The sequence below is a fragment of the Mesoplodon mirus genome (genome assembly GCF_964341445.2).
Source record: "Mesoplodon mirus genome assembly, chromosome: 15".
NCBI classification, from domain to species: Eukaryota; Metazoa; Chordata; class Mammalia; order Artiodactyla; family Ziphiidae; genus Mesoplodon; species Mesoplodon mirus.
In genome coordinates this window covers 86,561,357-86,583,715 of record NC_138991.1, presented here as the reverse complement: position 1 = coordinate 86,583,715, position 22,359 = coordinate 86,561,357, and the positions used below count along the sequence as shown (strand labels likewise).

Genomic DNA, 22,359 nt, shown 5'->3' with positions numbered 1-22,359 from the left:
GGCTGCCAGGCAGCTCCCTCCGCCAGTGCGCAGGCTGGGCCTCCCCTCCCACTGGGCTCCACGTGGCCCCCACCGGCCAGCCAACGGTGGCCCCTGCAGGGTGAGGAAGGCACCAGGACTTCCCTGGGCGGGGAGGGAGGCACTGAATCGAAGGCGTGTTTCCTACAGGGAGGCGGGCAGATCTTAACGGGAGCAGGCCCCCACGAGGAAGGGAAGGCGCGATCAGAGATCCCAGCAGAGCCGAAGGAGGGCTGCTCCCGGGGTCTCAGGCAGGGCCAGAACAAGGTCCGAGGCTCCCCAGGGCACCCATCCCAGTTATGGCCTGTGCCCCCCTTTGTGCCAGAGCAGGCTCCGGCTGGGGCTGGGGGAATGGCAAGCCCCAGTCCATCCAGCAGGTGGGAGCCCTGCCCGGGGCCCAGCGGGGCCCCAGGCTTGGAAGAGACGCGGGGTAGCGTCTAATGCTCTGCCACAGCCTCGCAGGCTTCAGAGACAGCAGGGGGAGCGGGAGGGGGACGGGGGCAAGGAGGAGGGGGAGGCCCGAACCCTGGGCTGCCCGTGCAGATGACTCATCGGTGCTCAGCCCGGTCCAGGAATCTGGAAGATTCCGCTTCATACAGAGCCAGGGCGGCCGGGCAGCTCCTCCTTCTCGGAAGACAGGGCTCTGAAATGCCCCTCTGTCTCCACGGTGCCCCTCCCAGCCTATCGCTGGGTTCACACACATCCTCAGGCCCCTCTGCCCTTCCAGAATCCTCTTCAGGGCCCCCAGAAACTCTGCTCCTGAACCGGCTCCAAGCCACCAACCCCAACCCTTGGCTGGATCTCGAGGATTCCACGAAAGAACACAGGTTCCTGGAGGGAGATGTGGGGTGTGTGCGACCTGTGATGACAGCAATGGTGGTGACAGCAACAATGCTGATGGTGGCAACGACGGTGGCAATGACGGTGGGGTGGTGACGTGGATGGTGACGTGGGGGGGTGACGTGGATGGTGACGGTGGTGACGTCGGTGCGGGTGGTGATGTAGGTGGGGTGACAAGGTTGACAGTGGCGGTGAGATGCCATCTTCAGCACATGGCCCGTGAGTCCTTCATGGTAGCTCCAAGGCCATCACTGTCAGGTTGTCACAACACTATGAGGGGTAGGTGAGTGAGACTCTTTACCTGCATTTTGTTGATTTGAGATGGAGGCTCAGGGGTAGCCTTGCCCAAGCGCCCGCAACTACTGACCTGTCACCGCTGACCTTGACGGCTGAAGCTACGCTTCTGGGTGCCAGACGCCCAGGCAGGGAGCAGGCGGCTCCCCTGGCCCCACAGACACAGCCGCGGAGGCTGCGACCACCCGCCCCCCGGGGGCCCTGAGCCCCCAGCCCGTGTCGGTCTGCCTGCACCCCTCCGGGGCCGCGCACCTGCACAGGTAGTCCAAGGCCAGTGCAGCCCCCGAACGCCTGGCTGCTGGGCTCTGGGCCACGGAGATGCCCGCTTCCTGCAGCCGCCTCCGGGCCTCTTTCTTCCGCTCCTTCTTCCGCTTCCTCTCCAGGACCCTCTGCTCCTCCGGGGACACGGCTCCCTGGAAGCAAGGGGACCGCCATCAGGGCTTCGGGAGCAGCTATCACCGTGGCTCCCTGGACCCTGTGGCCCACGCTGGGCTGCTCGTCCCGGGATCCCGGGGAAAGTCCTGCAGGGTGGGGCGGGTGCTGCACGCGCCCACCGAGGACTCCCACCCCCACCCCAGGCTCCAAGGGCGGCAGGAGGTGCCTGGGAGAGTCTCTCTGGGGCTGAGCGGGAAGGAGGCGCTGGGACCTGTGATGCGAACCCCCACCCCGCAAAGCAAACAAGAGCGGAGTCCAAGGTCTCCTGAGCTCCCAGGAGACAGGACCCAGCGAGTTCACTGTGTTGCAGGCCAGCAGCCCTGGGGACCCGGCCACGGCCCCAGCACTTCCAGGGAGGCCTCTGGCGCTGGCCCTGCACACCCAGCGTCCACAGCCCCCATCCCGGAGAGCAAGGCGCAGCAGGGACCCTCTCATGCCCCGGCAGGCAGGCCGTCATAAATGCCAATCCCTGACAACCTTTGTGTTCCCACTCAACTCCCGCTCCTTCCGGAACCTTCTCAAACAAAAGAGCTGCTTTTGGGCTTCCCTGGTGGCGCAGTTGTTGGGAGTCCGCCTGCTGATGCAGGGGACGCGGGTTTGTGCCCCAGTCGGGGAGGATCCCACGTGCTGCGGAGCGGCTGGGCCCGTGAGCCATGGCCGCTGAGCCTGCGCGTCTGGAGCCTGTGCTCCGCAACGGGAGAGGCCACGACAGTGAGAGGCCCGCGTACAGCAAAAAAAAAAGAAAGAGCTGCTTTCCCCAGCTCCTCCTCCTCCATAAACCACCTGGGATTTACCTGCCGTGGAGCTTCAGGACTGCACCGGGTGACTCCTAGCAGCCCTGACACGGGACACACAGCCCACCTGCCCAGGAGGTACCTCCATATGGGGCTCAGGGCTCCTTTCCTGGGGAGGAATGGTGACCCGCCGCCTTGCACGGATGCTCCACGCAGACCTGACCCACACTGCACTGTAGCCGGGCAGAGAGGCAGGGGGACAGTGAGGGGGAGGGGGAGAGGCAGGGGGACAGTGAGGGGGAGGGGGAGAGGCAGGGGGACGGGGAGGGGGAGAGGGAGAGGAGAGAGGGAGGGGGCAGCGAGGGGGAGGGAGGGGGAGAGGCAGGAGGCTGGAACAGCCTGGAGGACAGGGCAGCAGGGGCTCTGACCACACAGCTGCTCGAGGGGTGTGTGTTTGCTTTAAAAATCACAACCATGCCTAAAACACCAACGCCAATAACAATCAGACTTCCGCTGACAGGGAATAAAACCAGATTTTCAAAATAGGATATTCTTCACTGGAGTGACACTGGCTCATAACGTTATGTAAATTCCTACTTCTGCGGACCCAACAGCGTGCTCACGACCAAACCTTTAGTTTCCATCTGTCACCCTGGGGTTGAGCCTCTAACCTGCCCCACGCTCCCCCATCCCTCCCTTCTGGTAGCCCCCACCCTGACCTCTGTATCTTCTGTTTGCCTGCTTGTGTTTTAGATTCCACGTGAGTGAAATCACAATGTCTGACTTATTCCAGTACTACTACACCCTCCAGGCCCCTCCACGTTGTCACAAATCCCAAGTGGGGTGCGCTGGGGTCTAGGAGACACACCCCCTGGCTCACAGAGAAGCTGGCACTAAAAGCGGCAGGCCAGCCCTGCCCCTCTGAGCCACGCAGGGGGGCACTGCACCGGCCACAAGGCCCTAAGTCCCGGGGAAGGGTCAGAGCTGGGGATTGGCCAACACTGACCCCCAAGGGAGACCAGCAGGTTGGGCAGGTCTGCAAAGGGAATGGAAGGGTCAGAGGCATCTGCCCCCAGGGTGGACGCACCCCCTCCACGGCTCCCGCTGTCACTAGGACACAGTGGTGTCCTCCAAATCCAGGTCCAGGCCCCTGCTGCCCAACCCCCTGACCCTATGGGGTGCTGGCTGCTTCCCCGAGGCTGAGCCCAGTCACACAGGAGACAGGAGACAGGAGCCAGGTCCTGCTCCCTGAGAGCTCTTGGGGTACTCTGCGGGCCCAGTGATGGCCTGAGGTGCCACTGTCCCCACGGAAGGGCACAGGAAGGAGGCTGTAGGGGGACATGGCCAGGGCTCTAGCGTGGGCCTGGGAGGGAGGGGACGTGGACCCCGGCAGTCCCATGGAGGGGGGCACCTGAAGGGTCCAACCGCCTCTCCTGGGGCTGCTGGAACGTCCAGCGTTAAGGACCTAGGTCTTGTATTAGGCACGGACTCTGGAAACTACAAAAAGAGCTTCTTTCAATCACTCTCGCTTTGGCCAGTGGTGTCCCTGCCGTGGCAGTGGTGGGAGCCCACACACTCCGTGGCCCCCGAGAGGAGCTGTTCGGAGCCATGAGGCCCAGGGGCTGGGGTCCAGGCAAGACACAGGGGCGGCAGCCAGGGGAGCTGGGGGCCCGGGGCAAACACTGAGCTAACCGGACTCTCGAGAAAAGCTGGAAACGCATGTTTACAAGTGAATCTCCTAAACTTTAAATGCTGGCTATTCCAACTAAACAACGTACACTACCGGGCCAAACCCTGGTGTGGACCACGTGAGGAAGCCAGCACCTTTGACCCCCTGGGCTCTGCACACCTGCCCAAGCCCAGGGACGGTCCCCCTGTGGGACCTGTGTCCTCAGGCCTGGGGGCCCCCGCCCCTCCCACTGGTACTGCTGGCGGGGGGACAGCCCACAAAAACACAAGACCATCTGGAAGGAAGGCAGGAGTCCACAACCGCAGCCTGTGAGGGCCCTTCTGGGGACCAAGTTTCAGGGGAAGGAGAAGCCACACCCCCAGAAAGCCCTGCGGACCATGGCCACCCCGGGATTCCCCGTGGGCCAGGCCTACTCCTGGGGAAGGCCTGGGGGCAGCAGGGGCAGCGCTGTTAACACGACTGCTCTCTGGAACACAGACCCCCTCTCCCCAACTTAGCACGACCACGGGGAGCCGACTGCTGGGGTCTCCTCGGAAGCACCACACCACGCTGCTGCTCCAGGCAAAACACGGGACCTCACACGAAGTGAGGTGAAAACTTAAATTTCAGCAACGTATCTCCCTCTTCAGTTAGAGCTCTTCAGGGGTATGTTTCAAAGGGCACAAAAACAACTCAACCTGTGTCGAAGACCTCTGGCAGGATGTGCACCCAAGCTGATCAGCCACGGCTGCCCTGGAGGGCCCCGAAGGACCCTAGAGGACCCCAAAGGACCCTGGAAGGCCCTGGAGGGCCCTGGAGGACCGTGGTGGAGCCTGGAGGGCCCTGGAGGTCCAGGTACGAATTGCATACACGCATGAATGCCTGCATGCACCATATTAAGTAACGTAGCACATGGCTGATTAAAGGTGCATTTAGCACTTAAATCCTTACCGGCTTCTGGGCAACGTAGGCACTGAGTACATCCAGGAAATGCACTAAATAAACAACAAAACAAAAGGAAACGTGCTGACTTCTTACGGGAAGAGCGACACAGAGAAAACACAACTACATGAAGGAAGCATCCAGCCCCGTGACTCTGGGCAAGAGACACAGAGCAGAAACAGCATGCCCTTGATTTGGAAAGGTTTCCACAGGCTCAGTTCAGGCAGAGAGCCCTCTGGTTTTTTTTTTTTTTTTTTTTTTTTTTTTTTTTTAGCGGTACGCAGGCCTCTCACTGTTGGGGCCTCTCCCGTTGTGGAGCACAGGCTCCGGACGCGCAAGCTCAGCGGCCATGGCTCACGGGCCCAGCTGCTCCACGGCACGTGGGATCTTCCCGGACCGGGGCACGAACCCGTGTCCCCTGCATCGGCAGGCAGACTCTCAACCACTGTGCCACCAGGGAAGCCTGAACCCTCTGATTTGAAGGACAGGCTCGGGTCCTTCACGCCAGGAGGCCCATCAGCCCTTGTCCACAAGCAGGGTGCCTGGACCCCTGGCGGGCCTTGTGCTCTGGCCACCGGCCCTGTCCTGACCCCGAGACAGGCGGTGTCGCCGGTCACACCCCAGCCAGAACCAGAAAGTGAAAACCCACAACCCTGCCCCCATGGGAGGGCCCCGGGGAGCCCAGGGGGTCCTGTAACTTCAAGGCACTGGAAGCACGAGCAGAATGTGCAGGGGGACCCCCACTCCCTCCGTGATCCCTTGACCCCTTGAAGCGAGGCTGGCACCGACCGCTGGCGCCACAGACTGGACTTCAGTCCCCGGTTCCTTCGTGGAGGACTGGCCAGGAATGCAGGTAAAAGCGGGACACTCCGGAAGGACGGTCACCGTGGGACAGCTGCCACCAGGGGAGGACCCCTCGCCTCGCACCTCCCCAGCCACTTCCGTGATGGGGATAGGCCTGCCCTGCCTCTGCCGGTGACACTACGGGGGTGGGGGGTTGGGGCCAAGACTCAGGGAGTAGCACCAGAGCTTCGGTCCCTGGCCCGCGGGCGCGGGGCCATTAGGAGACACTGACAGGGGAGGCGTCCTGCAACGCTCCATCGACCGGGCACAAGAGGCCCCCCGTCCCCACTGCCTTGCGAGGGCGTCCCAGGTTCCAAACGGGCCTCTCTTCCAGCCACCTTTTTCCTTCTCTCCAGTCTCAGGGAGCGAAGTCTTCATCTATGAACCGAGGCTGACCCAGGAGGGTGGGGCAGGCCCCGCACAGACCCGGGAGGGCACAGAGGAGCCCATCTGCTAGATGGGTCGGTTCTCCTTCTCTGGGGTCCCCCTGCACCCCGACCATGTGTCAGGCTTTCAGGTGAGGCTTTCTCGAGTTGTGTGTGCATTTGGAGACGGGCGGTCCTGGGGACCCCTCTGTCCCAGTGTGGTTCCCCCCAGGGCCTCTCAGGCCCCACTCTGGGCGGGGCTCCTAGACCACCACGACCTCCCTGACCTCCCGCGTGGGCTCCCACTGGCCTGGCTCAGACCCCCTAGTCAGCTCCTGCCCAGGGCTTTGAACTGGATTCGCCCGGAGGCCCCAACGCACAGGAAGGGGTGGGGGGGTCTGGCTCTCCACGCTGGGGGTCACAGGTCTGGGGGGGAGCCAAGGAAGGAAGGGTCAGCTGGGGTGGCCTGAGACGGGCTACGTTTGGGGGGCCCCTGCTGCCTCGTGCTCACAGGTTACACCACACAGCTGCGGGGGACGGTGTAGCCCAGGCGGGGGTCTCCTGCCTGCAGACCCTCTGGTCCCCCACCAGCTCAGGAGAAGCTTGTGGAGCCAGGCAGTTCTGAGCCCCGTGCTGCTGGGGCACCGTGCAGGGGCCGCTCTCTCCGCCTCTGAGCTCAGGCCCAGAGCCAGGTCCGGCTCAGCTGGGGGGTTGCGGGGGGGAGAAGAAAGGGGACAGCTGACAGCGGGATCTCTGACCCTGACGCCAGCAGAGCTGGGGGAGCCCCAGGGGCGTGGGCTCAGAGGGGCCAACGCGGTGGGGAGAGGGCAGTGCCCGTCACCCACGTGTTCCTCAGAAGCCTCCTACTTCAAACAGCATCAAACTCAGCGTCGGGGTCCACCTTCCCTTCCACCACCCGGCAGGTGCCACTGGGCAGTGGTGGCCGCGGACGTGCCTTGATGAGGAGCCTGGACTCGGCTGGAGCCAGCAGTGCAGGGACCACCCCCCGGGTGGAACTTCCAGGCCCGGGTCGGGGGTCGGGGGGGCTGCTCCTTGCTGACCACTAACACACGGGGACAGGGTCATCGGCCAGCCTGCTGACAGAGGACGCGGGGTGGGGCCCCTAACCCACCCACTCTGTCCAGGCGAAACCCATCAACCACAGAATTAGGGAACTAGAAAGGCGTGCGTTAAAAATCCTTGCCAATGAAACATGAGCCTGAACCAGGGATGAGCTGTGAGGCGTGACCTGACCCCAGTGTGAGGGCTGGGTTTAGGGTCAAAGTGACCCTGAGGTGGCGGGGGCAGGGGCCCGGGCAGCACAAGTGGTCCAGTCACTCGGCTCAGCTGTCTGTCCACAGGCCAGACAGCGTCCCCAAGGGCACGGCGACTCTCCAGAGGTGGTCGGAGCGCAGATCCCTGCCAGGCACCCCCCGCAGAGTGATCCTTAACCACAGGTCTCTGTCCAAACACCGCCGAGGCCAGGAGCACCGGCTTCTCTCCCGGAAGTCCCATGGAGCCGGCTGAACCTTGAAGCGACAGGAGCTCAGGGGTGGAAGGGAGGGCACCTGAGAGGAAGCTGGTCCCAGACTTGGCGCCTCCCCAGGCCACACAGACCCCTCTTCCTTCCGCTTCTGAAGCCAGGCATCCGTGGGCAGGACGCCCAGTCCCCGCCTGCAGCTCCTTTGAGACACTGCTTCAGCTTGAAAACTAAACCTTAATCAGAAGCATTATTGCAATTATTAAAAGTCAAAAGGGAAACTCATGGCAGCCAATCAATTCCTTTTTCCTTTCCTGAAAATGATGAAGAACAAAAGAGGGAGTGTTTCCTGTAACATTTAAATAAAACTTTGTGTTTTGAAATAACTAGACGCAACTTGAAGGCAACACAGACGCCATGAGCCTCCCCCCCCCCACCAGCTTCCCTGCAGAACAAGAGCAGAAACACACAGGAGACACTAAGATTTCAGTTACAAATTGTTAAATTCTTTTAACGCTCATTCCCCCAACCTGTGAGTGATGCTGAATTTCCTCTGCTAATTCAGAAATAGAAACAGTGGTATGTACCCCCTTCGTTTTATTTGCAGTACTCTGATTAAAACTAGAACAATTCCAGGGAATTCCCTGGTGGCCTAGCGGTTAGGATTCCGGGCTTTCATTGCTGCGGCCCGGGTTCAATCCCCGGTCAGGGGACTGAGATCCCACAAGCCTCGCAGCTCGGCCAAAAAAAACCCAACCCAATTCCAAACAACTTCAGAAAGCATGCACACAATGCAGGAGGCTGCTCTGATCAACCCCGTGAGCGGCTGGGCTGGGGAAGTAGGGACGCTGCGAGCACCGTGGGCCGTGGGTGGCGGGCCCGGTGCCCTGCAGAGCTGCCGCTGCTGCTGCCGGTGCCGGTGCTGAGGCAGACACGGGCTCTGGCCTCAAGGAGCGCACGGCCGGAGGTAAGTGAGCTCCTGGAGGACAGGGACAGCGGCTGCCCCGGGCTGAGCGGCCGTTCAGAGCAGGGCACAGCTCCTCCATCCAGATGCTGCAGAGACCAGACGTTTTCAACTGCGTGAACCAGCATACACAAGCACAGGGGCCCACGCTGAAACAGATACCAGATCACAAAATACAGCCTCCGTGCTTCATGACCGCACCCAGGGCAGACCCACGTGAGGCGACACTGCGAGAGGTCCCTGTACGGTACACGAAAGCCTGGCCCCGCCGCCCACCCCCCAGGGCCACTGTGATCTGCTGTCAACACGCACAGCACAAGGAAACGCTCAACCCCAGTGGGTCCCAGCGTCAGTGACACAGAGCCCTCCCAAGAACCCTGCCCAGCGCCGCCCCGCCTGCAGCCCCGGCCTCTACCACCACACAGCACCTGGGACAAAGGGCGTCCCTTCCCGGGCCCACGTCTCTCCCCTTCCCAGCCCATCACCCCCTGGTCCCCTTCCACATGGGTCTTGGACGATATGACGAAACCGCCAGACCCTCTTGGCCAGAAACACACGTGGATCCCGCCGGAGCCCAGCTCCTGGGTTACAGAGGAAGAGGTGAGGGTTTCGAGGGGTGGGGGCGTCGCCACGGCAACGGCCATGGCCCAGGCGGGGGGCTGTGCTACTGAGGGACGGTGGCCCCTTGCAGACAGGCCAGGGCTCTGGGAAAGGTCTTCCACATCAACTGTTTCAAACCCCGTGGCCTTGGCTGCCAGCAGGACCTGCCCCCGACCTGGGCTGGAGACACTCACTGGCCCTTGTCAGAGACCAGCTTCAGAACAAAAACTCTGAGCACGGCTGCACGCTCAGCGGGCCGGGGGCATCGGCGACCAGAAGACTTAACTTCCATTCTGTTCTCTTCTGCAAGGATTAAAATGAACGTTTGCTACGTGCCAACGTGTGCTTGAGAAGCCAGAAGACACACGAAACACAGATCAGGGTGCCGAAGTCAGGGAGTGGATGACCAGCCCTACGAAACTCTCTCAAGGTCCCCCGAGCTTCAGCCTGGATGACGGAAGGACTCTAGGCTCTCCCAAGACCGTGCTGTGATCAACTTCTCATCTCCTCTGGACAGGGGTCCCGGCCAGCAAGGAAAACCTCTCCGCAAGGCCCACACCTGCAAGATGGGGGGGGGGCAGGACCCCCTCTGGCCTGTAGACAGCAGGAGGCCTGGTTTAACTGCCCTGAGACAGGAACTGTGTTTACAGAGATCAGGTTCGTTTCTGGAAGCAGGAAGTCCTGAGATATTTACTCATTTTACCTTTTCACAGGCTGTCCATCCGTTCCTGCCCTTGGATGGACAATAGAGCAAAGCCAGGCTACAGCTTCGGGGGACAGCTAGGATGGGGGAGATCCCTCGGCTCCCTTGAGAGGCTGCGATCTAGGGAGGAGGCGGGGGCAGAGCCCGCAGGGACACGTGGTCAAAGGAAAGCCAAAGCCAGCAGGTGCACAGGCAGGTCAGCACCGGCACGCGAGGCCCAGGACCTGGACGCGGGAACCTGGTGCACCCAGCGCCTCCCCCACGAGACGCCGTGTCCGACAAGCCCGGGCCAGGGGCCTCGGGGGACACAGGCTGAGCTGTGGCCGAGCTGACGCAGGCCTGCGGGGGAAGCGTGAGGAGCACCCCGCTCCGGGGTCACATGGGCACCCACGGGCTGGGGGCGGGGGCAGGCCTGGTCCCCGGCACAGCAGGCCCTCGCGCTCACGTGCTGCTGAGGTGCGGCACGGAGACCTCAGGGCCACTGCGGTCTTAGGTGAGACCCCAGACCCCACGGGAGAGGGACAGAAGAACAGAGGAGACGCAGCCCGTCCCATCAGGGAGCGCTCCAGCCCACAGGAACGAAGCGGGTAAGAGGGCCCCGCGACCTACTCCTCCTCCGGCAGCATTTCCACTTCCAGAGCGGCTACCCTGCTTCCCCGATGAGCCCCGGGGCGGGGGTGGGCTGAGGAGGTCCAGCGATTCTTCTTAGCAGGCATTCATGGGGGGTGGCTTTCGTTGGCTGATTTTTAGCAGGAACCTGGCTCCTACACACCCAGTCTTTAAGGCCTCCTGGGGACACAGACTGCCACCCACCCCCACTGCCCACTGGAGATCTTCATTCACAGCCCCAAGGTCTCCCACCAGCAGGCCCAGGACAGTGGCCCAGGGCCAGGACCCCACACCCCCTTCCCAGCTGCAGAGGGCACAGGCCTTCCTGGCCCCCAGATCCCAAGGGCCACCCGCTCTCACTGCTTCCCAGAATCTCGGCTGAGCTTTTGGGTTAATCTCGCCCATATCCAGGGAGCAAACAGGCCCTGGCTGGCTGGCCTCTGCAGGAGCTCTGTCGTCCACGCGCAGGACCGGCCCGTGGGCCCTCCTTGGTTCTAGGCAGGAAGATGATTTACAACCCTCCCCATCGCTTTCGCTGCTGAGAGGCCAACACAGGCTTGGGGCCCAGCTGCGCTCTGCACGGTCAACAGCCTAATGTGGACTGTCCCGGTATCGGAAGGCAAAGGTCTCGCAGGGTCCGCTTCGTGTATTCAGAGAAGCTGCCCCCCCCCCGCCCCGCTCTGCAGGCCCGGCCACGCCCACCTCCTCCCTACCAGAAGCTGCTTTCCTTTCATCTTTGGAAACGTGTGACTGACCAGGAGTTCAGGCTGCATTTTGTGTTTAACCTGGAAATGCAGTTCCGGGAGATGGACAGCCAGCGTGGGCAGAGCTGAGTGGAACACCAACAGTACGAACTGCGAGTCTAGATACGTTTAACACACAGAGAGCGAAACTTCCAACAACTTCTGAAAAAGGAGCGACAGTCGTTCCTAATTCACAGTACTGATCGTGCCATTTTAATGAAAATCAGATTCGGAACGTATGAGAAGCATACCACGAGACCACAAAGACCTCTGTCCCCCCCATACTCGAGGTGGCCCTGGGGCGCCAGGCTTCCCACAGCGTCCGACGCTGCCTCCCTCAAAGCAAAAACAATCCCACTTTTGCTCAAGATTTTCAATTACGTTTTCACCCCGTGTCAACCCAGCAGACTCTGGACTGTCCTCTTCCCCAGCGGCTTCTGCGCCTTGCGTCCTTGGGAGAGAAAACTGCACGACCGGGCACAGAGCAGATACACCCGTTTGGGGCCGCGTCCTAACCCACCGCGGGCCTTACAGGGGCCCAGCTGCCCTCCAGCCCCGCAGGCACCAGGCTGCAGGCTCTTCAGGCAACAAAACAAAACAAAACATGTTAGTGGTTCCAAAAGAAGGAAACAGGAAAATCCAAAGGCTTCGTTAAACGTGCAGGTAGCACCTCACGATGTCAGCTCCATCCGCTGTTAAGTGTAACTTCCAAAGTCATTTCATCACACTAGGAAACTACTGATGGACTTCTTCCCCCCACACTTTGTAAGAATTCCTGAGTGTAACAATGAATTAAAGAACTAAACACTCACATTGCCAAGTAAAGAGCTACGCATACCCAGGTAATTTCACAAGCAAAATGGTAGATGCCCTGGTGGGTTCCGCCCCCAAGCCCTGACACTCAGTACGCTCTGTGGCGGTGGACCCCGCAGGGCTAAGGCCTCCGGCTACAAAGGCCCCGAAGGCGGGTCGCCAACGGTGATGACAGCCCAGCCTGGGGGAGGGGGCAGCGACGTGGTCCAGACCACTCCCCGCTCTTACAGAGAGAAGGTGGGGCCGGCAGAGCCCAGGGGACTGGCGTGGGTCCCGGGACGGAAGAAGCAGCCCACGGTCGGCGGGCACCCGAGGCCTCGCCCGGGGAGAAGGAGGCGCGGCGCGTCGAGTCGAGTCGCGTCTCAGAGCCCCAGCCCTACGCAGCCTGTCCGCGGTTCAGGACCCCGGGCCCGGAGGACTGGGCGCTCCGGAGCCCCTCGTCTGGAAGCGGGACTAAGCAGCCGGGCCCCTCCTCCTCCTCCCCGCCCCCCCCCCCGGTTTCGGGTCTCCAGGGCGCCGCCGAGCCCCCGCCCCGCCTTGCAGGACGGACCCCCACGCCTCCCAGCCCCCACGGCCTGCTCCCGGCCCGGCGCACTGACCTCCGCGTCCCAGGCCGCCAGGTGTGCCCGGGACCGCGGCACCTCCCGGCCGCCGCAGCCCCCGCGCACTGCGCATGTCAGGCCGGCTAGGCTCGGCTGGAACCAGATCCAGCCGGCTGGGCGGTGACGCAAGCACGCGGCTGGGCGTGTGGGCGGGACTCCTGGTGAGGCGGGGTCAGGCGGTGGGCGGGGTCGGCCCTGCACGGGGGTTGGGGGGCAAGGACCACCCCTCCCCCCAGGCCGAGTGGGCGGTGGCTGCTGCGAGGCCCAGGGTGGGGGAGGGGGAGGAGGCGGGACCTCCGGGCCAGGGGAAGGCCCAGCCCAGAGCTCCGGCCACTTCGCGGCCCACGGCTCGGCCGCCGAGTGGCAGACGCTGAGCCCCCGCCCAGGGGTCTGCCTGTGGCTCTCCTCACGGCGCGGTGGCCCGGGCTCCCTGGCAGGTCCCCACAGGGGAGGCAGGAAAACCACGCGGTGCAGTGAACACGGACGCGTCTGCCGACCACAGGCTCGGGCCCCGCCCCCCATCTCCACCCCCTGCAGCCGGGTGACCTGGCCTGCTGTCTCCTCCCAGGGCGTCTGCGCATGCGCTTCCCCTGACGAGCGCGCTCACTTCCGAGCGCCTGTCAACGCTCAGCTTCGGGGAAGCCTTATCGGCCTCACCCGCTGCACACCCCCTAGAGCTCCACCCCGTAAACTGTGAGCTCCACAAGCGTAAGGCCGGGTCTGCCCAGCGCAGGCGCTGACATCACCCAGCAAAAAGCAGGTGCTCAATAAAGGCTCACGGAGTAAATGAATGAAGGTGTCCTTCTCCTAAGACGATACTGCAAATCAACTTTTATAGTCCGAGGAAAACCCCACTCCCGCAGCCGGAGCCTGCTGAACCCGCCCAAGGCCTGCAGCAGGCTCTGGAGGCGGGGCTGGTTTCGGGGGCTGCTCTGGCACCCTGGCGTGAGGACACGCTGTCCCCGGGTGCTGAGGCCTTGCGCTGGCTGGCGGGTGTGGGCTTCCCACTTTGGGTGTGGGTGTCCCAGCTTCCCAGCCCGATGAGGACCTCCCAAGGTCCCAGAGCCAAGACTGCATCTTTCTGTGCTTTTCCTCTTGGCCATTTCCCCAGCACCCAAGGCTGGTCCACACACAGAGGCTCACTCAGGAGTGCTGCTAGGGACAGGGACAAGGACAGGCACGAGGCGGGGGCCAGAGCTGGGTGGGGGAGGAGAGTGGAGGGCAGGGCAGGGACTCGCTAGCCCACCACCACAGTCACGCCCACCACCACAGTCACACCTCTGTGACCCTGTTTAAGCCCCCGGACGCTGGCGTCGGCATTCTCACTTTACAGATAAGGAAACGAGACTCAGAAATGCTAACACAAATAGTTTCGAGATTCGAAGCCACGAACCGGTTCCGTGGAATGGACTCCACTTGGGGTCTTCCGAGTCGCAGAGGATCTGCGTGCTGACTTCCCAGTGCATTTCCTATGTCAGCCCTGCAACCCAAGAACCCCCAATCTGGTTTCTTCACGGTACTGTTCTGGTGACTCTAATGAGCCACGTGGGAGACTGGACAAAGGAGAGAGCAAGAGGGCAAGAGCTGGCCTGGGGCAGGGTGAGGATGGGACACCGCACACGGGGACACGCAGCCCAGAGGGAGCTTCGTGCCCACTCCTCGTCTCACGCTCCCAGCCGCCCTGTTACCTACACTGTGCAGACGAGGTAAAGGGTGTGAAATGGACCGGGTGTGCCCGCTCCCGATCCAGCTCCTTCCCAGGCCCTTCTCTGCCCAGGGACCCGCCTGCAGCATACACTCTGTCCCCGCAAGAAGCAGGTGGGGCTCACCCCCAGAAGGTGCTGCTGGGCTGTGCTACCCCCTGGTTGTCTGTCCCCGGCCTGTGTCAGAGAGCAGCAGGCACAGGGCCACTCAGTGCACCCTGGGGCTACCTGTAGGGACCCCAAGAGAAAAGGCGCTTGGCCCAGCCCCGAGGGCCTTTGTGGCCAGAGTCCAGCTGGTGGAGTGGGACGGTGTGGCCGAGAGGCCTGCCTGCTGTGTGACCCCGGCAGCAGCACTGGGTCTACCCCGAGGGGCCACAGAGGCCCTAGAACCCCAGGCAACTTGGCCCAGCAGCTCCTGGTCAGGAAGAGTGGGTACATAACAGACCTGGATGCATTCCACATACATTTGTTAAGCAACATCTTCACATGAGATATTCTTCTAAGTGCTAAGCTTACTGTGGGGAACGCCTGCTACCACAAACCATGTTCCAGTGCCCCCAGAACTCATATATCATAATCCTACCGCCCACCCGCGACGGCACTAGGAGGTGGGGCCTTGGGAGGTAAGTAGATCCTGAGGACGGGGGCCTCGTGAAGGGGATCAGTGCCTTCATAAGAGAGGGCACTGGCTGTCACTAAGGAGAGCTAGCTCCTCACGCCTCCACCATGTGAAGACACAGCAAGGAGAACGGGGTAGAGAACCCACCAGACACCAAAACAGCCAGTGCCTTGATCTTGGACTTCCAGCCTCCAGAACCATGAGAAAGAAATGTGTTACTTATAAGCCACCCAGCCTATGGCATTCTGTGATAGCAGCCTGAACTAAGACCCCCCTGCCGTAGTTAGACTGCCCTGAAAGGCTATAATACTAAGGAGAAAAATTAGGGACAACAGACAGAGAGTCGGTTGACTTACGTTTTGCAATTTAAAATGGCTGGAGGAGGACTGAGGTCAAGGAGACAGCGTCAGGACAGTGACACCTGAGACCCAGAGGTGAGGGCACAGCCATGGATATTTGGGAGAGAGGTGGTCCAGGCAAAGGGAGCAGGCAGCTACATCCCGGGGAGGGAGCACAGAGGCCCACGTGAAGCAGCGGAGAAGCCAGGGTGGCTAGGGGTGTGGGGGGCAGGGTCGGACAACTCTGCCGAGCTGGTGTTCTAGAAAAGCGTGAAATTGCCACCAAACCCTCCCCCAAGGCAGCAAGAATAAGCTCTCAAAACCAGCACCCCAATATCATGGGGATCATTCTGAGTCATTCAGCAAAGAATAAATATGTCCGACGCAGACATTATTAGCCGGAACGTCTGGCTGATCAGCACGCCCAGTGTTCCCGGGCACACCACCTCCTGAGACCCAACCACTGGTGAAATCACAGGAAATGCTGCAGGGGGTTTGGAACACCCGCCTGGATGCCGACATCTGCTCGCAACCCCCAGAGCTCCTGCACAAACCCCTTCCCTCACACGTGGCCCCGCCAGCGGGTCAGGCCCTGCTTGGAAGCATTTGGCGGGTGGAAATCGTGAGTGTGCGTGTGAGTATGGGGGGAGCCCCAGCCCCAGGGGAGCAGGGTCCGCTGTCGGCCACAAGCAAGAGGAAGCAAAGTGCTGCTGAAGGCCTTGGTGCAGCCGGCCCGCCAGCCCCTCCAGGGACGGCCATCGCAGGGCCTGGCTGTCACTAAAGCGATCACAGGCCTGACTCCAGAACCTTATGTCCAGGCCCAGATGGTTTTGCTGGAATTCTATTAAACACTTAAAGAAGAATTAACACCAATTTTATATAAGCTCTTCCAGAAAATGGAAGCAAAGGAACCATTTCCCAGTTTGCTCTGTGAGGCCAGTGTTACCTTGCTACCAAAGCCAGACAAAAATAGTACCAAAGGAAAAAGAATGAAAGAAAAAGTAAAATATAGACCAAAATCTCTCATAAATATAAATGCAAAAATCCTACTCAGCAACATATAAAAAAAAATTACACACCATGACCAAGTAGAGTTTATTCCACAGACGCAAGGCTGGTTCAGTTTTCAAGAATCAATCTAATAAACCCATCATATCGACAGGTTAAAGAAGAAATATCACATGATCATATCAACTGATGCAGAAAAAGCGTGTGACAAAATTCAAAACTCATTCATGATATACATTCTCAGAAAACTAATAATAGAGGACAGCTTCCTCAACTTGGTACGAAACATGTAAAACTGCCCCCTCCCCCCACCAGCTTGGGAACAAGGTGAGGAGATCCGCCTTCACCACTGCTATTCAACACAGCACTAGATAGATGTTCCAGCCACGGCAAGAAAGCAAGAAAGTGCAATCGAAGGCACTCGGATTGGAAAGGAAGAAACACAACTGTCTATATTTACAGGTGGCATGACGGTCAACATAGAAGAGGTCAACGTAGAAGAGCCCAAGGAACCGACACACTTTTTCCCTGTGTGTCTTATTACTGTAGCACCGTTTGTTGAAAAGACTCTCCACTGAATTACTTTTACACCTCTGCCGAAAATCAAGTTGCGGATGTGGGACAGTTTCTGGGGTCTCTATTCAGATCTGTGTCTCTCCCTCCTTTAATACCACACTGTTTGTTTTTGTTTACCACTAATAAACAGAGATTTATTTGGAAATTTCTAAACCTGCCATAAGTGGCACTTGCCAAGCCCTAGGCCCACCCTCCTTACCAAGCTCCAAGGAGCAACAACAGTCCTTCCCACCTCTCCCCTTCACCTCCCCCTGCCTTCCACCAAGCACGCCCACCCACACCTCAGGCCACGCCAGAGAACTAGAGTGCAGTCTCCCTCTAGGAGGCATTACCCCTGGGCCCAAGAGCCTGGGTGGCAGCCCTCCGGCATCCCAGGAGATGATGGCGGCCAGAGGTGCTTGCATAGGGTTAGGAAAGAGAATAAGGAAGGAGGCACCTGAAAAACCCCAACTTCAACCTGAACAAAAAAAGTGGCTCCTGCATGGAAAACCCTGCTCCATGAAGAGTGCAAATGCCCAAAGGATGGAAAACCAGCAGCAAGGCTGGGCTGGTAGGAATGGCACCACACTGCCATGTTAAATTTCAGTTTCAGCGTTCATGGCTAACGCACGGAAATACAGTTGACTTTTGTATGTTGATCTTGCGTCCTGAAATCTACTGCACATCTCAGTGATGGCCATCCATCCAAGGCAGAGGGAGCAAGGCCACGGGTGGGGAACCAGCCTGCACGAATGTCCAGCATCTAGCCTCGGCCCTGAGCGCACGCTTTTCTGTACAGGGGAGCCTGCCGGACCCACGCCCCGTCATTTCCACAGGTCACGTGGGGTAAAAACCCCCACCCCCACCCACCCTCCTCTGAGTCCTCAGGCGGGATCCTGGCATGGGGCAGACTGCCTTCCCCACATGGCTCGGCCAGACCTGGGCCTGGGACCCTTCACTGTAGTGGGGATGGTGCCCTGGCTTCCAGGGCCACGCCTGAATGGCAGGTGGCCAGCAGACTCCGGGATGCCCCCAGCGCGGGCTGCTGAGAGGAAACCCCGGGCCATGCGCCCCTCCGGGGACCCCGCTCCTGGTCTCCAGGAAGCACTGTGTCACGTGCACTATTTTTTTAAATTAAGTAATTAATTAGTTTAACTAATTTATTTTTGGCTGTGTTGGGTCTTCATTGCTGCACGAAGGCTTTCTCTAGTTGCAGCAATCAGGGGCTACTCTTCGTTGTGGCGCGCGGGCTTCTCATTGTGGTGGCTTCTCTTGTTGCGGAGCACAGGCTCTAGGTGCGCGTGCTTCAGTAGTTGTGGCGCCCGGGCTTAGCTGCTCCGCGGCATGTGGGATCTTCCCGGACCAGGGCTCGAACCTGTGTCTCCTGCATTAGCAGGTGCATTCTTAACCACTGCACCACCAGGGAAGCCCCACGTGCACTATTTTTAATGTCGATTAAAGGTTTGGGAAGAGAAAAAATAAACTCCCAGAATAAAAACTCTGGTTCTTTCCCCTCCTAACCCCAGCTTCGAGGTGCGTGCATGTGGGGTCCTAACCGGCAGCAGCAGCAGCACTCAATCTGGCAGCGATCGACGGGCTCCCTCGAGGGACAGGGCGTGACAGAGGCTCCCCACCAACCGTCAGCAAGACAGCGAGTCCGGCTTTGTGAACCCCCTCCTGCAGGAGGAGTGGAAGGGCGAGCGCATATGGGGCAGGACGCAGGTCCCAGCAGGCGGCCCCGGGACATGCTCAGGCCCACCGCCCTCCCTCTTTTCTCCTCTTTCTGTTATTAAGGGACGTGTGGTGAGCCCCTGTGTCCAACGGTGTGGCCCATCTCCCCCTCCGCCCCTCACCCCCAGACATCTCATCGTTTCTTCACGCACACCTGGAACACTTCAGTGTACGGCTCTGATGTGATCCGTGTGTTTTATACCACACACACACGCATGCAGTACACACAAATACAAGCACACAGGACTACAGCGGAACAGCTTTTTCTAAGTAACGGAATATTGTCATTGACTGCGTCATTCGGAAGCCGGGCCGTGAGCTCTTCTTGGCTGAAAGCGTGGCAGAAAAGTTTCATCAGCAGAGCTGCGTGACGTGCCAAGGTCTCCCCTGACTCTGGGGAGCGCTGACTTGACTCCTTGGGAAGGAGCCTCTGAGGCTGCACCGCGGAGGCCGGCCTCCCAAAGTCAGACGACGACTTGGCGTCTCATGGGCTCCCACCGTCAACTTCCTCCACATCCTCGGCTCTGAGGGAAGACCCAGCTTCGAGAAAACCATGGAGCAGACGTGGCCCTGTAGCCACGCTGGCTCTTCCCCTCCAGAACCGCTCAGACGGCCATGGGGAAACCCGCCCTATCCAAGCGGGGGAGCACCCTGGGGCCCACGGGCAGGGCTGCACAGAGGCTGAGGCGCTGCGCCCACCACAGAGGACGGACTGATCCCCGCTCCTCAGAACAGGGAGCACGAGGGGCCACCAAAGCCCACCGACCTGGCACTGACCTGGGCTCCAGCCCATTAGCGTGGCAGGACCCTGTGTAGGTCGGTTCCTCTCGGGGCCTTGGTCTCCCCACCTGCAAAGCGGAGCTGCCGAAGCGTCCCCGGGAGCTGGGAGGCGCTCTGATGAGGCTGCCGGGCCGCACGGAGCCCCAGCTGTCTGCTCTGGTCAGGGGTCTGTTATCCCATGGAGCCCGGCCTCTCTAAACCGGGGCTGGTGGCCACTGGGAATCCGTAAAGGCTGTGGCACAAGGCCAGCGATCGGGGCCCCTTCCCAGGTCCCGCGGGCACCGTGGGCACTGTGGGCGACCTCGCCCACGACTACCCGCTCGCCCTGCGCCCTCGTGTGGTGCGGAGAATAAGCAGGCTCAGCGCCTGTTTCTCTTGGACACAAGAGCCGACGGGGCCGAACAGCCGGGGCCGCGACGAACCTCAGTTAAGCACATCGCGGGTTAACCTACGATCCCCGCGACGATCCGCGCTGCTGCTGCTGGGAGGGGGCGCCCACGTGCCCTGCTCCCCTGCGTGCGCGTGCCCCGTAGCGGGGCTGGGGGTGTGCCCTCGTCTCCCCACCCGCGGCTGGAGCGGCCGTGCGAGAGCCGGGGCGGCCGGGCTGGCGAGGGCTGTGGAGCAGCGGCAGCGCGAGGCAGTGCGGCGCCGGAACCGGAGTGCGCAGCGGGGCCCTCCGTGCGGCGCGTCCGTAGGGCGGCGTCCGCCACAGCCAGGCTCGTGGCCCACCACCGTGGGCCGGGGGTCCTCCACACGTGGAGGCCAGGATGAGAAGACGGCCACGGGGCAGGGGAGGGCAGGCCGCTGTCGGGCGGGCGTCGGGACACCTGAGAGCCTGAGGGGCCTCCCCACCCCGCCGGCCCGGCTGCTGTCAGGCGGCCGCCCGGGGATCTCGGGAGGGGCCACACTTTCCAGACCTAAGAAGCACCACGAAGGCCGTGCCAGGGCTGCTAGGCCTGCAGGGCACTCGTCGGCCTCAGGCTAGACAGAGAACCGGGAGCAGGCCTCCGAGCGTGGCTGAGGCCGTGGTTTGGGCCTCGGTGGCCCTCCTCCAGGCTGGCCCGGCTGCACCCCTGCCGACTGCCGGCGTCCCTGGTGCTCCCCGTCGGGGACCAGAGCCCTGGCTCACGGCCTGACTCGCGCCGGCCTGGGGCTCCTGAAGGGCGGGCCCCGTCAGCGTGCTGACCTCTCAGAGCCACTGGTCTCCCCCAGGCCAGGAAAGGCGCAGCTCGGGGAGGGCTGACACCGAGTGCCGCTCCACTGCCCTCCTGGAGTCTGGGTGGCCCCCGCGCCAGGCCCTGCACGCCGAGGGCAGCGACCCTGTCACACACCCACCCCGGGCGCTTCTCACGTTAATCATGGGGAGGATGTGCTTCCACGGAGGACAGAAGAGGTGCCGGCAGAGGCCGCGGAGGGTGGGGTTTAGAAAGGGGGAGGGGCAGTGAGGCAACTGCGCAGACAAGGGTGACGACTCAGGACGACCACACACACAGAAACCACGGGCCCAGCTGGCAACCGATGTCCAGCCCCGGCCCCTCCAGGGTGGGACTCGGGTTCTCACCAGGCCCTCACGCTTCCTTCTCAAAGTCAACTACCGGGGCCTGAGCAACACGACTTATAGAAACAGAGCCACAGAGACATCAAAACACATAACCTCACTACAAGCCACGCTCGCAAGAACTAACAAGGGAACTTTAAACGTTCCTTGCCCTTGACCCACGTTTCACATAGAATCACATTTCCTCGTAGGTGTGAAACTCCTAAAGGTGCATCTCCTAAAGGTGCAGAACTCCTACAAAGAAAGACCCACCTGCCTTGTCGGCGAGGGCAGCCGTCACCCTCCCCGCCCCCGAGGGAAGGACCAAGTGCAGCCCCCGCAGCAGGTGACCCTCGAGTCCCTGACCAGCAGTCCAGAGCCCCCGGCATGAGATGGACTGCTGCTTGAGGACAACCAGGAAGACTGGCCGAGTCTCAAGACTGGTGAGCAGTCTACATCCACGGAGGGTCGTGCCCATGACCCCAGCAGAGCACCGGCCGGAGCCTCCGCTGCACAGAGTGTGGCGCGCAGTTAGGGCACCAGCCTTGTGAACACAGCGTGTGCAGCTACAAAGGTAGAGGCCTGGGGCCCGGGAGCACTTGCCTGCTCCTTGGGGGCCTTCACCAGAAAGAGCAGGGGAGGCCGACTCCTCGCGGTTTTCAAAAGTCAACACTAGACGATGCAGTTGGAAACCCAGGAACCAGGACCAGCTTCCCACACCTCCCTCCCCCAGGACGTACGGCTGTCCCTGAAGACACCTGGGTCTTGCACAGGAGTTGGCCTGAACTCTGGGAGCAGCTAGCAGCAGGCCACAGAGCTGGGGCCCCGCGGAGCGTGTTTACATTCCCCAGCTAGAGAACTGCTGATCTGGGCTCAGCTGGAGGGTGGGTCCACTTTGAAGATCCCCCGACACACACAGACTCTGCCATTCTCCCTGGCTGGGGCCTGCTTGGTGGAGGAAGCCTTTCTCTGCAGATAAGGCAATGGGGTGACCCAAGGCTAACGGGCTGGGACGGGGCTGAACGCCTGCTTTTCCCAGTTACAATCAGCAGCTCACCAGGCGTGGGCACCCCGTGGGCAGACCTTGCTGAGCCTGGCATTCCAGGGACTCTGACCAGGAATTCTGGGGTCCTAGGCCTTTCAAAAAAGTAGACAACAACACGTCTTAGGCAGATGGCTAGGACGACCCAAAGTCCCAAGCCCTGATCTAGAAAGCAGAGACCACCTGAGTGCAAATTCTGGCTCCACTCTGCTGCATGACCCCGGGCACGCTGCTTAAGTTTTCTGAGCCTCAGTACAATTTAAAATGAGCAGGGCGCCGTACTCCATTGATGGTAAGGCATATCTCCTCACTTTGACGACTCTAAGAGCAGCACGCTTCTTACAACAGACAGCGTCCGACTGTTTTCTTGTAGCGGTCCATAACGTTTTGGC

The 22,359-nt window shown here is 61.0% G+C and overlaps 1 protein-coding gene across 3 annotated transcripts in view; it reads right to left on the bottom strand.

Moving 5' to 3' along the window:
• Positions 1-22,359, bottom strand: part of CHLSN (cholesin) — a 98,290-nt gene that overhangs the window by 5,699 nt on the left and 70,232 nt on the right. For 2 of the 3 annotated variants that reach the window (XM_082600552.1, XM_082600553.1), the window contains one exon: positions 1,405-1,565. The exons of the other annotated variant lie outside the window; for it this stretch is intronic. In XM_082600552.1, the coding sequence (XP_082456678.1) occupies positions 1,405-1,565 (161 nt within the window). The remainder of the gene's footprint in view (positions 1-1,404; positions 1,566-22,359) is intronic. 3 annotated transcript variants of the gene reach the window in all.